Source organism: Haliaeetus albicilla, chromosome 14, assembly GCF_947461875.1.
Source record: "Haliaeetus albicilla chromosome 14, bHalAlb1.1, whole genome shotgun sequence".
In the NCBI taxonomy this organism is placed as follows: Eukaryota; Metazoa; Chordata; class Aves; order Accipitriformes; family Accipitridae; genus Haliaeetus; species Haliaeetus albicilla.
The window spans coordinates 22014856-22030186 of NC_091496.1; the positions used below are offsets into that span (position 1 = coordinate 22014856).

Below are 15331 nucleotides of genomic sequence, written 5' to 3' on the forward strand. Positions count from 1 at the left end.
GCCACAATAAGCAAGAAGGGAATTTCCTTCAACAAAAGAATGGAGGCTTTACAGAATTAGCCAACTCTGTAGGCAATCACCTAGGGGATTTTTGCATTTGGCTGTTATTACAGCATGTTTACTTGTGTGTTGGTCAATATTGCAAAATTATTGCATAGTTTGGGTGAGGAAAAGAAAACATTTCAGTGGCCAGCAGAGTGAAATTAATACTTTTAGAGTTGGGAAAAATTCTCATACCTTCTTTCAGGATTGACCTATCAATGTTTAAAATCCCTTGTGAAAAAGAAAAAAAAACCACTTTATTTTTGCAGCTGTAATGTCACAAGGACAGTAGTGCCTAGTAGCTTAGTAATGCAGAACTCTAACTTCTCTAGAAAAGGCACCACCTGAGTGGAACTCCTTCCAGTGCGTTACATGCATAGGGTGGCCCAATCACTATTTGAGGGAGCAGGAAGAGACGGTCTCAGGTGGAGCAGGAATTTTGTGATCAGAAGAGACAATGTTTACCTGAGGTAGTGAATTAGAAACAGGACTCTTAAAGATCAGCTTGGGAGTCAATCAGAAAAGCTACCAGTAAATTTTCTCTCTACACAAATGCAAACAGGCAGACCTGAGCCAAAGTATGGAAATACTATTAGGAATTATTTGCAAACATTGCCAAAAGCAGGAATGTCTTAATGGTAAGCATTTAGGCTAAGTTGTCCAGGCTCCCTCTAAAACAAGTATCCAAGCAGAATGAAATATGCTTGGGAAGTACCTGTCTCTTTGCAGTGGCTATCATAGGAGCCTTGACTACTACCATGGAATGAACACTTCACTTTCAGGCAGTTAAATTAAGTGACATGTCTGCTATGTTCATCATTCAAGCGTTCCTGTGAAACAGCAGCAAAGTGATCAGGACCATGGCTGGTCACATTCTCTTTGGTACTTCCATCGCTGCAGCCAGTAAGAGAAGATACACTGCACGAGATTTAGTGTCTGTGCAGCTGAAACAGGATCTTATCATTGAAAGCATCCAGCTTCAGTACAGCTATTGTTGCTTCAGGACCTCATATGAACTTGTCACTTGTCTTAGCTACACTTGGTTTTCAGATCCTGCCACACCTGTATAATTTTACTTCATTTTCAGTCTGAGGACATATTCAAAAAGTTGATCTTAAGACTTTTGAGGCAATAAAAAGAACACTGTACAAATCAAGCTTTCCTACCAAGAAGACTTTTCCACTGGAGGAAAGTGAAGAGAGTAAAGTTATGATGCTCTCTCAGTAGAATAGCTGAATGTCTTGTTTCTGGCTGCAGTCTGGAGGGTATTAAAGGAAAAGCAGATGTCTGAATAGATCAGTGCTTCTATTTCACAGCCAAAGCAAGTAAATAAATGCTTTAGGAAAGCTGCCTTACCGCCTCTGCTTTTGGAGCTGTAGCACTGCTTGGAATAAAAATATATCTAATGGATGTGCAGTCTACACAATGAAGCTTTGATATCAGAGGAGCCAAGCAGAATTTGTCCTCTTCAGGGCACCTCAAAGACCTTGTGTTTCAACACAGCAGATATGTCTCACGCCCTATTTGTCTCCCGTAAATTGCTCTTTGAAAGTCTTGAAACAAAAAAACACATTCAGATGGAAAATATTTTTTTATTGATCAACTTCTTGTTCCAGACCCTCACTCCCCACCCATATTCCTGGTCCCACATGAGCAATTCCACATGGTTTCAGGATTTGCTATTAATCATCTTTTAGTTGACTATTTCCTTGTTACACAACAGGAAGTAAGGATGTTTGACAGGAGTATTCAGTGAAATAAAGGCCAAATGTTTGATAATCAGTACAGTGTGTAATATTATTCTCAACAATTGAATATAAATACTGATACAATGGAAAAAAAATATTCAGTTCTTTCCACTAAACTGTTTCCTTCTAGGCTGGATTTCCACATGACAGTTTTAAATAGCTATCAAACCAAAGACATGTACTTCCTCAGACAAATAGGAAAGTTATCTCAAAGTCAAATACAAATGCAAACACAGAAAGCAGTTGTCAGACATATTTACGGAATATGGTCTGTTATGGTGAGATAATCAGAATGGCATCGGAAAACAAAGGAAATTGCAAAGAAGGATAATGTAACAAAGCTGAGAAAACTTCCTCCATTCTTCATTTCTCAAAAACTTTTTTCTTATGGTTTAAAAATGAGGGTTACAAATAAGAAAATCTGAAATACTTCTTCTATAGGTACACGAGGTACTATGAAAGTACTCATTTATAGCATATTGTATATAAAATATTAATTTAGAAGGAAAATGTAAACCTGATTCCCTAATTAAGTGATCTAAGACATTTTTTGTTTTGAGATACCGGGAAATGAGGAATCATAATCCAGCTTCTTTTGGACATAAAATAGGCTTAATTTGCTAAATTCTTCACTCATGAGAATAATCTCACAGTAATTAGCAGAAACTACTAACATGAGAGACAACCAGTTAGACAAGATTTGCAAGTTACTCCAAAATACAACTTGACATTGAGAAGATACTAAGGACCTTGCAAATGTGTTGTAAAATTCAATGCAAGGAATGCACTCTCTTCATTCTAGGGGGAAAACAGAAGAGGAAAGAAGATTGGCTTTTTTTTCTCTGAAGTGTGAGAGACTTCATTGCATTCATGTATAGTTGGAGTTAAATAACAAATGTAACCATTTGTCTACAGCTTGTGGACTTGACTGTCACAGTCCAAACAGCCCTCATATGTACAGAGGAACAAAACCAAGATACTTTATTCTGAATGGTATCTTCTGGCAAGGGAAAAGCCAAAGACTGCCTCAAAGCAAAGATGGTAGCCACTTCTCAACCACATGACTTGCATAACTTCTGTAAGCCTGCATCTTTTTCTCATCTTTGAACAAGGGCTTTTCGGAGCATCTCTACTCTCTCTGGAGTTCTAGGTTGCTCCCACTATTCTAGGTTGCCTCTGAAAGGGTATCCTTAAAGGAAAAGCATTTTTAAGAGCTCAGGTTCTACCAAATCATATATCCATGGGCTGCATTAATTACTGATTTGTTTACAACCTAGGAATAGGTGTTTTGCAAAGGGCTGTGGGAATGAAAAGAAGCACTGGAACAGCTGAGGAGACACGTGTAATGAGTGAGAGCACAAGGGGACTATCTGCCTGCAAATGTCAGGGAGAAAGCAGGGCGCAGGTGCTAATAATGTGAATGTCACGCTCAGCAAATCTGAGATTGTTCCAGGGCTCTTGAAGGTTGTCTTGTTACTTTACAAACTTCCTACTTCCACTGGTTATTTGTCTCCCTTTGTCCTCTCTCTTTGGCAGCAAGGCAGCTACCTCTGATGCCAGACTGCAGTGTGGTGCAATAGAGAGAGAGCAAGAGGAGAGAAAGCACAGAAGCAAGAGATGTCTTCAGTGGGGACAAGGAAAGGGCAGAGATAGGAACCTGATATTCCTGCTGGCTAGTACAAAATTTACTCAGACATTGCTTCTGTTCTTTAGAGAGGACAATTATATGTTTTCAGGATTAGCAACTCTATCAACTCTCAAAGATGTTTTAAACTATTCATTGGATGGATACCTGTGTGTCATGGCCTTTGCTGAGTTTCCATCACTGTATGTCTGACCACAAAAACCTGAAGAAACAAGTTCAAATGTAGGTTGCCATTTTGTTTTCATTACGGTTCACATATTTATTCTCAAATTAACCGATTTGGATTATTCCTTCATTCAGAACAGAGAAGTTTCTTTTTTAATAGGTGAAATAATGTCTCAAAATATTTGGCTACATTAAACAGAATCCAGAAAAGTGGCCAAAGGAAAAATAAAATTTCAAAAGAACACAAAGTTTTATTTCTAAGTCAAAGCTATTAAATGAAAGAAAACCCAGATTTTCCCATTTCCATCCCCTGGAGACCAAATAAGGCTAAGCCACTTTAATTCCAAAGCACAGCTACTGATAGAAAAATGCAATGCATTGCAGTATAATGCATTCTTCATGCCACAAAACTCTTCTTGCATCTGGAAAGGGAGTAGCCTTCATGATGGTTAGCTACACTGATTTTTTTATAATAGATACTGTCATCACTGGAATCTTGGTCCTGAGTAACAAAATACATCTTAATAACACAACATCACAGCTCTTTTGGACACACTGATGCTGCTTGGTATTAAAACAATGTAAATTTCTATTTTACAAACATATATGCAGTAAATATTTTCACTATGCCATTATAAGACTATGTCTTATTTACTTTGACATTTTGTATAATCCAAATTGTCACAAATTATGGACAAATCTTAGGTTTAATATTCCCTTCATCTTTATGTGGATTGTTTTTCTTAACAGCTTAGGTTCAAGCACAATAGCAAGCATCCCAGTGTAAGAATTATCACCCTTGGTGACATTGTCTTTAAGAAACTTTCATCATCTCCTGATTTTGAAAAGCTAGTGCTTGAGAAAATATCTTTGTTATAGAAAATAAGCATTTAAAAATACAAAAGTCCTTAGTAGTAATGCTATTACTGTTACATTAACAATCTTACACATGACAAGCAGCTGATGGGTCCTGATGAGTCATTAAGAACACGGGAATTGCAGTAATGAGTTGAACACACCTAGTTCAATGTCCCGACTCTGACACTGACCTGTACCATCTGCCTCAGAGGGAGGTTTTGGGAACCCCCTCTTGGTCAGCTGTCAGAGGTGGAATTATCCACCCACTAATATGGACTGCATTATTCCAAAAATATAAAGTATGGCAGAATCCATGAAGCATGAGGTTAGTATCCTCTATACAACAAACATAGTGATCACGTATTACAGTTCTGATATTCTTGATATGCACAGAGTTTCTCTATTTTTCTAAATCTCCACAAATTCTTGATCAGAACAAAAACTTGTGACAAAGTTCCACATTTAAATCAAATACTGTGCCCCAAAAGTTCTTTACTCAGTTTTCAGTATTCCACCATTTTCATTTAATACACAGACCCATTCTCTCCTACAATAAGGCAGAGGGAAATTCCCAGACTGCCATCTCTGGAGCCTTTCATTATTTTACATGCTTTTGTCATACCCTTAACCTTTGTTAAAAGGAAAATATGAATAAAGAATATGCATCCAGACTACATGAATCACAACACTCTATTTAATTGATTCACCTTGAGTGGGCTTGTTATGAGTTTTTAAGTGGAGAAGAAACCTGAACTAGCATTATGCAAGTGCTTGCACCGAGAACTGCATTTAGACTACAGATTCAAGCTCCCTCCTTTTTAGTATCACGCTTCCAAATCTGAAGCCGTAGTTAACAGACAAGTATTTTTAAACAACAGAGAAAACCTGTCATAGGAATCACTATGTTTACAATTAACTGGGAGGGGAGGTTGGTTGTTTGGGTGGGTTTGAGGAGGTGTTTTTTGGCAATGCTCAGATTGAGCCTTCAATCAGTTTGACTCTTTTTAGACATTTTAGTTCTAAACTAGTCAAACCACTCCTGCGCTTTTCACTGTAAACCCCACAGCCTTAGTTCGCTCTGAACTCACTAACTTCTACAACACCTTACTTTCAGGGCTTGGAGATTTCAGAGTATTCTGACTCCATGAGCGTATCTGAGTGTACCTCAAATCATAATAATATCCTCACCGTACTTCTGCAGTGAAGTACTACTGTCCCATTTGCAGAGGTGGGGAATTAACAGTAGGGCTGTGCTGCAATCACTACAAGGACAGCACTGTGTGCCTACTTGCCAAGGATTGGTTTCAACTAGTTACCTCATGTACTGACAGCAAGGTAAATATAGGTGTGGCACGTAGAACTTGGCACAGGATGGAAAATTCACCCAGGAAGTGGAGAAAACAGCCAGCCACACAAGCTGCCCTTGCAGTAGCTAATTAAAAGGTAGTTGAAGTATATGAGTCCATTGTCTATAAAGGAAGCTGAGCACATGTAGCTCACATGCAGACATCTACATTCAGTCGTGAATCCCACCTCAGTCCCAATGAAAACACGCTTCGCCTGAGATGCTCTTTTCTAGACAGTGAAGACCTAATTCTTCTTTTGTTATCATTCATACTTACCACAGTGGATATCACAGATCTGCAGTGGAACTGAATAATCTACATCTGTCCTCCAGCCCTTTTAAAAGAAAGAATTGAGGCTTATTCCCCTCTCAGCAGAACTGTTACTAAACACTTGTGTTGACAAAATGAGATTGCTTTATTAGTTTACTAAAATGACTGCATTTTTAAATCTGTTTTTAAATGAATGCATAAGGAGACTGCTGGTCTAGTGTATATTTAGTGAGTTGCAATCACTGTTAGGTTTCTAAATTATAAAGCTAATCAGATCGGGGGGGCGGGGGTGGAAGAACCATATTCTGACAGATAATGTCTTATTTAAAAAATAAAATTATTTATGCAGGAAAACATCAATTTTACCATCAAATCTGATTTTTCACTAGGGAAAGAAGACCAAGTCTCATTACCCAGAAGCCTCTTGCCAATCTCACTTTCATCTTGCCCCTTTCTTCCTAGCAGCAGAAAGTGAAGCTGACAAGGGCCTTCCAGGGCAGCTGCTGGAGCCTCGCAGCTCCAGCTGTCAGTCTCTCTTGTCCCAGTGTCTGCTGAGAACATTAACTCCAGAGAGGAATAAACCTCAGCTTCATGCTCATTTGTTACTAATGTTGTCTTAATAAAGTTCAGCTACAGAAATAGTGTGCAAAAATATCAGAAATAACTTGCTCAGCTCTGCTTTCAGCAGTGCTAATTCTAGCATACTGTGCACTTACTGTCTGTTTGCTATATGCCTAACCTTTTCCAGCTAATGTCAATTTTTGAAAAATTTATCTATGATTTACTTGGATCTTTTGATACCTTGGAACTTTTTATTACAAAGGAACATATAAAGACAGGATTAACAATTTCCTGATGATATCCCTTTATCTGCCACTGACAAAGGAGCAAGATCATGGAGAGCAACTTCTCTGTTAATTAATGTCATCTCAACAAGAGATGGTGGCAGCACATCAAGCTATAAATAACGCTCTTTGCCAACTCCGTTCACACAGTAATCAGATTTGGCTGGGAGGAGAAAGCAGTGAGAGTGCCTGCTGGCTTGCCTTTTTTTTTTTTATGATTTGTTTATTTTGTACAGAGTACCTGGCAAAATCGAAACACATACCTGAATGCAAATTGTTGACCCACACATTTCCTGTGACATAGTGATTGATACAGAATCTCCCTAATGAAAAGAAAAAAATTGAAAACTATTATTTTCCATACCCTGGAACAATGAAAATGTATTGTGTCTCTTCAGCTCTTTGGCTCATTTCCCAATAATGCTACATGTTCTACTGTGTCAGAAAATTAATAAAGTATATATTCATTATGGAAGGTTATTTACTTTCAGAGATATCCCCAGATCTCGATGACCATAAGCAGCCAGTGTAGTTTTGCCAAGCACAATTTGGGCAGCACAGGAAGAGGGCTAATGTTGCTGCATTTTATAAAGCATCATAAGGCAGAACACCTTCCCCACCGTGGCTGTCCACACCACATTAGCCAATGAGCATCTTCACTTCTTTTCCCTGGTGTACCTGACTTGAATGAATGACCCTTTCTTTACAATTCTTCTGGATTTCCCATCACATTGTATGCTGAGAACAAGTTTGGCCTGAAGGTAAAATTGTCCTAAATTACTGTTCTGACACTTAATGTTTGATTGTTTATGGTTTTTCCTCAAAATAATGTTAGTTACTCCACTAATAGCTATGAATCCTACACTGCTATCTTTAGTGTGGCAAACTCCTAAAATAATTTGGGGCAAATTAGATGAATATGTTCTTTTTTGAGCATGACTGAACAGGGATTACTAGGTAGAGAATGAACACTGGTTTCTGAGAACACAGAGCTAAGCCTTGGCGAAAACCTTGTGTATATTTCTCATGGTGTTGAGACAGGAACTTTATATGGGCTCCCATTCTGTCACAGTAGCAGAGGACATAACAGCTTTGTACCAGAGGGAAGAAAACAGCATTTTTAAATGCATCAGTGCCCTTCATGAAACACACACTTCAATACCTAGTTGTGATTTATTGGTGCTCCACCATTACACTTCTCACTCAGTAACTCACACAGGGAACCTTTAAAACCAGAAAGTCTAAACTCCACAGATTTTATGTGAAATAAGCCAGCTGAAGGGAAGTGCCACTCTAAAGTGTTCACTGAACATAGTGTTTGACAACTCTTCTACCGTACAGATTTCCATCTCTGCCAGTAATACAGCATTTCCCCAGATATCTTGCCCCATTAGGACAGACTTTTGATAGCGCCACCAATGCCCTCTGTGGTCTGTGTTGATTAGGATAGCTGTTTTTTCCCAGGCCTTTCCCCATGATTATTAAGCTCTGGGATCTCCTGCAGGAGCAGTTATCATGTTCCACTTGAGCATGTCCTCAGCTTGAGCAGCAAAGCCGAGTTGGAAAATTGCTTTTAACAGCTGCTCTGTTACATTCAGCACCAGAGATGTAATAAAGACCTAAACTGATTCATTAGAAAATAAATTCAGCTTTCAGTGTCCACCCCTTCGAGTTTAAGAAGTCCTTATTCATAGCTGCCTGCTTGTCAGCTACCCCCTGGTATGTGCACCCTGCACACTGAAAGCATCAGAGGTACTTCAAAAAGTCACAGTTGCAGCATGTACCTGCATACAGTGGCAAATAAATAAAGAAGTACAGCTGGAATATATCCTAAAAAGAGGACAGGTATAGGAGCTACAGCATGCTTGTGTCTTCTAAAGCACATCCCCCTACAGCAGAGTGAAGTCAATGGGCACAGTCAAGAATAAGAGCAGAAATCACAACATCTGGATTTCTCAACTTTCTCAAAATCCATCATATGACACCTTATATACCTGTTCAGTGGAGCAGAAAGCAGGAGAACACATTTAGGGGTGGATATAAGGCTGCTGAGGAGCTGGCTGCTGAACCAGCAAGATGCCTTTCAGCATGGTGGTCCTAGTAGCTCCAGCTCCTAGGTCCTATCCTTCTAATATTCTCCTATTTGAAAAATAATGCTATGGCCACTCTTCTGCTCTTTGACCCCGCTTTCCAGTAGATCACAAGCCAGGCCAACAAGGTAACTCTGGTAGGGAGGGTTGAAGGGCAAGGGCAAGCCACAGTGCTGCACTGAAAATGTATGAAATATAGGCTTAGTTGCAAGAGAGGAATAAGGCTCCCATTTCATGACTAGCTGCTGCCCGAAACAGAAATCTCACCCTCCCATAATCATTTTCCTCTTTCCCCCCACTTTGCTGGAAGAAGCAGTTGTGTAGTCACACAGTCAGCTTGCTCAAAAAGCTAATTTGGCTGAAAACTTACCTTTTTTGTGTGTTGAGTTTGTTTTGGCAGCTGAGAGATTTATAATGGCTCAAGATCATCATGGATTTTTGCCTCAAGTCTTACATTTCATGATGTGAGATTTGCTAGGTCAGCTGTATCAGTGACCCACATATGAAATATAACAGTAACAATTGCTATATACATACTACAAATACACTGCAAAAATGATGTTAAAACAATATTAAGGTTCCACTCAATAGTCACTTCCTTTGATGTGACTCATTTGACTTCAGGATCTTTATTTATTTCTTGCTTCGGTGTGAGATCAGAATTAGAACTACATGCTTTAAAAATGTTCCAGTAATTGTTCCAATACGTACATGGATGGGTTTACTAATGCTTTCAAGCTGCAGAGCAATAAATGGAATAATAAATTAATGCAGTTAGATATGTTTAAAAGTCTTACAATGTTTAAGAAATAATATATACAAACCACAGAGACTGAATGGTGCATCCCAACAGATTCACATGAAGCCAGCTGCGTCCTGTTACACACAAGCACTGAGAATTGTGCCTTGGTTTGGGATGTGAAGAAAACTTGTATTTGTTCTGCAGCTATAGCAGTTCTCATTTTCCAAGCTGATATTAGGGGAAAAGACTTACTTTTAGACATACAGGGACCATATATTATATTCTAAATTGTTATATCTAAAATAAAAGCCTTTTTACTTAGTTAAGTGCCATCAAATGATATGCAAGTAATTATTTTGATTCCTATAAGTTACTTTTTATGCTGATAAACACTTGATTTAGTGGGGATTCATAGAAGTAACAAGCTGTCAGATCTCTTTGCCATAATTTACAAGCTACAGTGATGTGAACCCATCTCACTTGCTTACTGGAGAAGGCTCATATCTTGTGACCAATTTAAATATTATTCACAATTTAATATTATGTAATTAAAAAAATATACTTACCTGGAAATTCTCCATGAGCAAATGGACATTTAACCCAAGAGCCTTGCTTGGTTGTAAACTGAAAGCAGAGAAATCTGTTAGGAAAACTGGATTTTCAATTTCAATCTGTGGCTACAGATTCAACTAGAGATGATCAGTGCATTCCAGAAAGTTGCAGAAGGTGAATTCACAGCTTTCCTGCTCTACGGTATCTTCTAACCCTTGATTTAAATTAGGTCCCCCAATTCTTTAGGTATTTATAGACATGCATATTTTACAGAAACATGTAGCTACACTAACTTAAAAGTAACCTAAAAGAAAACAATAATATGCCTACATTAGCCTTATGTGGCGTTTTTTTCTCGACTAGAAAAATAAAAGGTACTCCAGTAAATGTAGTGTATTGATCATTTTTATTATCAAATATTTAATATGGAAAACGTTATACATTAAGTTTAGTGCATGCTTCAAAGTTTGCATTGACCTAAAACATTTTTTGCCCTGCTTTTCCTAAGCACAAAAAACAGAGGGCACAATCTGACCTATGTCCTATCTATCATTGCTGCTGCACTTCCAAAGAACCTCCTTTTAATCTAATCTTTCACATTTCCTTTATTCTTACTTCCCATTCATCAGAGCTATGAAACAAAATACTGAACCTAAAGAACATTAGCAACTAATTTTTTTAGAGCTGACAGAAAGAGGGCGGTTAATAAGTGTTTTATAAAGAAATCCCTTTACCTTCATGCAAAGTCTTGGGTGAGTGTCCACACGAGAATATTTAACCTGCTTGAAAGGAAAGCACTCAGCATTAGCTAGTTTCATTAACTAGTTTCACAAAATCAGTTACCCAAAATTTTCATTATTTGATTACTGAGAAAGGAACTGCTTTGTCTACTTTATAAACATTCCAGAAAGTTAATCACATAAAATAATAAGAATAGAAACAACCGCTACTTTGGATTACTGAATAATTTGCTTCTTTTTATTTGTAACATGTAACTTTTTTTATAGTCAGTCTGACCCATTAGAGCTAAATTAATTGATTCTATGGTGGCTTCTGTGCAAAATTCTGATTACACAGTCACCTTGTTTCAGTCCCTTATTTACCACTCATCAACAACTCAGAAGAACATTTAAGCATACACCCAAAAATGTTGATCCACCTTCAGTTCAGAAATTTTCATTTTTCCATATCCCTATTCCAGAAAAGACTTAAATGTAGACTGCATTTTAGACATCCACTTAAGTGACCTACAAAATGTTGCTTTCTTGATTAACAACTGTTTACCCTTCAAGGACTTCACCATAAAAAGCCTTGTCTCATATAAACAATTACTACCCATGTAAGTGATCTTTCTTAAATAAACACTGTTGCTCAAGTGACTAAGCATAACACACTGCATCATGACCAAACACCTCTTCCCTGCAACTTTTTTGAGAAGATCATAATGGATGTCCTCAGGTATGTCTACAATAGGGTCACAGAAGATAGTTCTCTAAGAGTCCAGTGAGATACGGAGCATTGCCACTGACAGAGAAAGCCCCAGCCTAATTAGAGATAAGAGTTATATAGCTTTTGGGCCTAAGTTAGTACATGTGCATAGTATTAGAGCATCCAGCATTGTGTGGATTTACTGGGGGAGCCAGCACTACCTGAGGAATCTCTGCAGTAGTCTCCAGCACACTATAGAGATGTTTTTCGAGGTTACGGTACAATAAATGGACCAAATTCAATATCAAAACTTTTAGGATTAATTAGAAAAAAAGGGAAAATTCATTCTGTCCATCAATATTAACATTCAGCCATTAAATGCAATGAGTAAATACAGGAGAACACTCATTGCCTGTAATAAACTAATCTTGGATTGTGTTCTGGGTAATAGATATGACCATTACCAGCCAAACCTCATTTTAGGCTTTTTTTTTCTTTTTTTTTCCCTCTCCTGCAAGCAATGAGTTGTGCTTGTTGTCAGCAGATGACAAATCCCACAGGGATGACTCACATGTGTAAAATTAAATATATTTGGTTTTGCAAGATCAGAGCTTTGCTGAAACCCATAAAATGGTGAATCTGAACAATCACTGAACACTTGGCCAGGAGTTCCTAATCAAAAAAGCATCCAACAATCTTGAGTCAACCCCCCCCAAATCATGTCATTAGAATAACAGTCATAAAGTTTCAAAAATTAAGAATTTGTATTTGATTTTATTTGCCTTTTCAGTTGTTACCTCAAGTTTACTGGCTTCTCTCCAAAATCGGAAAAGCCTGAAACCTACTTTTCAAGACAAAAGCCAGAATTCTAACCAACCTCATAACTCCAGTGCATTCAGTGTCATGAGACTTCAGATTGAAGTATTAAGCAGCTCAAGATACAAGCAATGAAAACCCTTTTTAACTTTAGAACATAAGTGCTGGAAAAACTGAGGGACCCAACACATCAACACCCACAATTTCAGGACATTGGACCAGGTTGAGGAAGGTACTTCAAAGAGACCTTAATAAAGTACAAAACAATTGTGCCCTACCAAAGTACCATTATGTCTCCAGTAATATTTAAAGAGATTTAGGTTCATCTCACTTACATTTTCAGTGTCTGAATGTTAAATACCCAAATCTGATCTAATCACAATTATTGTGATAGTCAGTGAAAAGAAAGAGGTACCTTCAGACAGAAATCCCTCCAACCTTTCTTACATGCCTATCTTCAGATGAGAAGAGTTGTCCTCCCAATCTGTCTGTTTCACTTACTTTAAAGGGAATCTGACACGAATAGCATTGGCTTGAACACCTATCTTTTAGACAACAAAGTCAGGGCAGATGAATCATGCCTTTACTATAAATGAAAAGCAGACCCTATTTACCCCAAAGAATTTAGCAAACATTACTAGCTTCACAGTCATTTCCACTTTTTATTTCTTAATAGTGAGTCAGTGAGCATTTTGAATAAATCGTGTGGTTAGTGTACAAGAACAGACTGTGATTATGAATAGTCTTAAGTATCAGAGAAGAAGAGAGGAATCTGCAAATGCTCTTATTCCAAAGTCTAGCTCTTCACATTATGTCTTTGGTGATGGCCTTCAATCTCACAGTTCGAATAAATCTGCATAGCTCTTACTTTCTCAGGAGAATTTTTGGAAGAGTTTTGTATATCTTCACAGTGGTCGTTAGACTTCATTAACCTGCATAGGTTAACCATGACAAGCACAGGACAGGCTGGCTCCCAAGCTAGGGTTTGTGTTGCTGGGTTATAAACAATATTATCCCATAGCGCCTTCGTATCTGTATACAAAGAGTCGAAATATTATTCAAGATGTCTAAAAATGAATCAAAATTGTTCATAAATCTGGAACCTACACATGTGCTTAAAACCAAAAGCATTGCTTTTCCATTTCTTTGTCATTTCAACAATCAGAACTGCAGTGTTTCACGCTGTAACAGTGTAAAACTTTAATTCATCCCACCAAAGTGTTGGCATTTACCAGAGGTACTCAGCCTGAGAGCTTAGTCTTACCAGTCTCTCACTACGGTGATAGATAGGCATCACTAGGGTTCTTAACCAGGCTGCACAAGCTCCTGGAAGTTCATTCTCTGCCCATCAATCACAGGGGGAGTGTAACGCAAGCAAATTCCTAACCAAGAACCTTCTGTTAACTGTGTATAGTAAACTGGAATGAAGCCATACATTAGCGACTGGAGATGGTATTGGAGACGATTCTGTGTGTCTTGTGTAGGACTTAAATGCACACAATGTACATATAAGAAGATAAATTCAGGCCTTTGGCTGAATATCAAGAACTCCAATAGTAAACAAAGCTGTACAAGTCATTCACAATAAATAATTTTTCTACAGCATTTATATAATCTTCTTTCTATGCATACTGGGCAAACCATAATTTCAGAGCTAGTCAACATATATTTGGGGATATCCTAAATAGACACTGTTATAAAATAAAATCTGTCTTATTTATTTGATTGGTCAAATTAGTCACTTCATACTGACTTTCTTTTCTTACATTTGTCTAATAGTCAGAAGTAGGAGAAAAATATATTTCTGCAACTATTTGTGAAGAAAAAACTTGAAAACGTGGCCAGTTGGATGTTCAAGAGGAGTGAACAAACAATACCCATGACTAGAAAACATAGCAAAGTGAAGCACAGTGTCCAAATTCAACTAACATCAAGCATAACAACAATTCCTATTGATATTGCTTCTCTCAGAAATGTCCTGAATTAAAACCTTTTGATGTTTTCTAATAGAAACCTTCCAGACCCTTTAATTCTGCCAAGCCTCTTGCTGTCTTAACTTTGTGTCCCAATGTGTATATATCAAAATACTGAAACTTTCTATGAAGTGGAAATTTTTATTGTTTTAAAAAAACTGCTAGAAATTTTGATTCTTTTTAAAAAATGCTCTTTTTAATAAATGGACATGTTCTATAAAGCTAATGTTTAGAGAATATTTAACCTGATTGCAAAGTCCCAACAGTTCTGACATTTTTCACAGCTACATTTTAAATGTTATAGGAGTCTGTAATCATGTAGATATAACATAAGTGTAATCCTAATAGTTAAGAGACTAGCACACAATTAAGACTTCTCAGGTTTGTTTCCAGGCCTGCTCATTGACTTATTACCTGACTTACTTTCCTTCTGTTTTACTCCTATATGGGATCTACTTATTTACATCATAATAAAGATGCTCATTCATCTTCAGTCTCATATAATTACATTGTTTACTAACCAATAGACATTCTTTTTTCCTTTTTTTCTTCTCTTAGTTACATTAACCCAAAACAGTTATTACATAGAAGAGCTTCTTTCTGATACACAACTGTTAATTACCTCCTACCACAGAACTTATTCTATAATCCCAATTTTATTACATCAATGATAAATGAGCCAAAAAGAGAACCAATCTACTTCAGATATTCCAGCAGAGCTGTCACTTAGGAAAAAGAAAGATTTAAATAGAAAATAATGTGGCTTAAAAGCTGGAACTCCCTATATACTTGAATAGCTGGGTGCTACAGT

The 15331-nt window shown here is 37.5% G+C and overlaps 1 protein-coding gene across 3 annotated transcripts in view; it reads right to left on the reverse strand.

Annotated features, from left to right (window-relative positions):
* Positions 1–1614: 1614 nt before the first annotated feature.
* The window catches only part of IL17REL (interleukin 17 receptor E like), a 48065-nt gene continuing 34348 nt past the window's right edge, over positions 1615–15331 (reverse strand). The window contains exons 10-17 of one of the 3 annotated variants that reach the window (XM_069801936.1): positions 13416–13579; positions 11038–11082; positions 10318–10375; positions 9834–9979; positions 7183–7242; positions 6081–6138; positions 3583–3637; positions 1615–2588 (exon numbers count right to left, since the gene is read on the reverse strand). In XM_069801936.1, the coding sequence (XP_069658037.1) occupies positions 2561–2588; positions 3583–3637; positions 6081–6138; positions 7183–7242; positions 9834–9979; positions 10318–10375; positions 11038–11082; positions 13416–13579 (614 nt within the window). In that variant the 3' untranslated portion in view covers positions 1615–2560. Of the gene's footprint in view, positions 2589–3582; positions 3638–6080; positions 6139–7182; positions 7243–9833; positions 9980–10317; positions 10376–11037; positions 11086–13415; positions 13580–15331 lie in introns of all 3 variants that reach the window. The other 2 variants (XM_069801935.1, XM_069801938.1) reach the window with 2 other exon arrangements.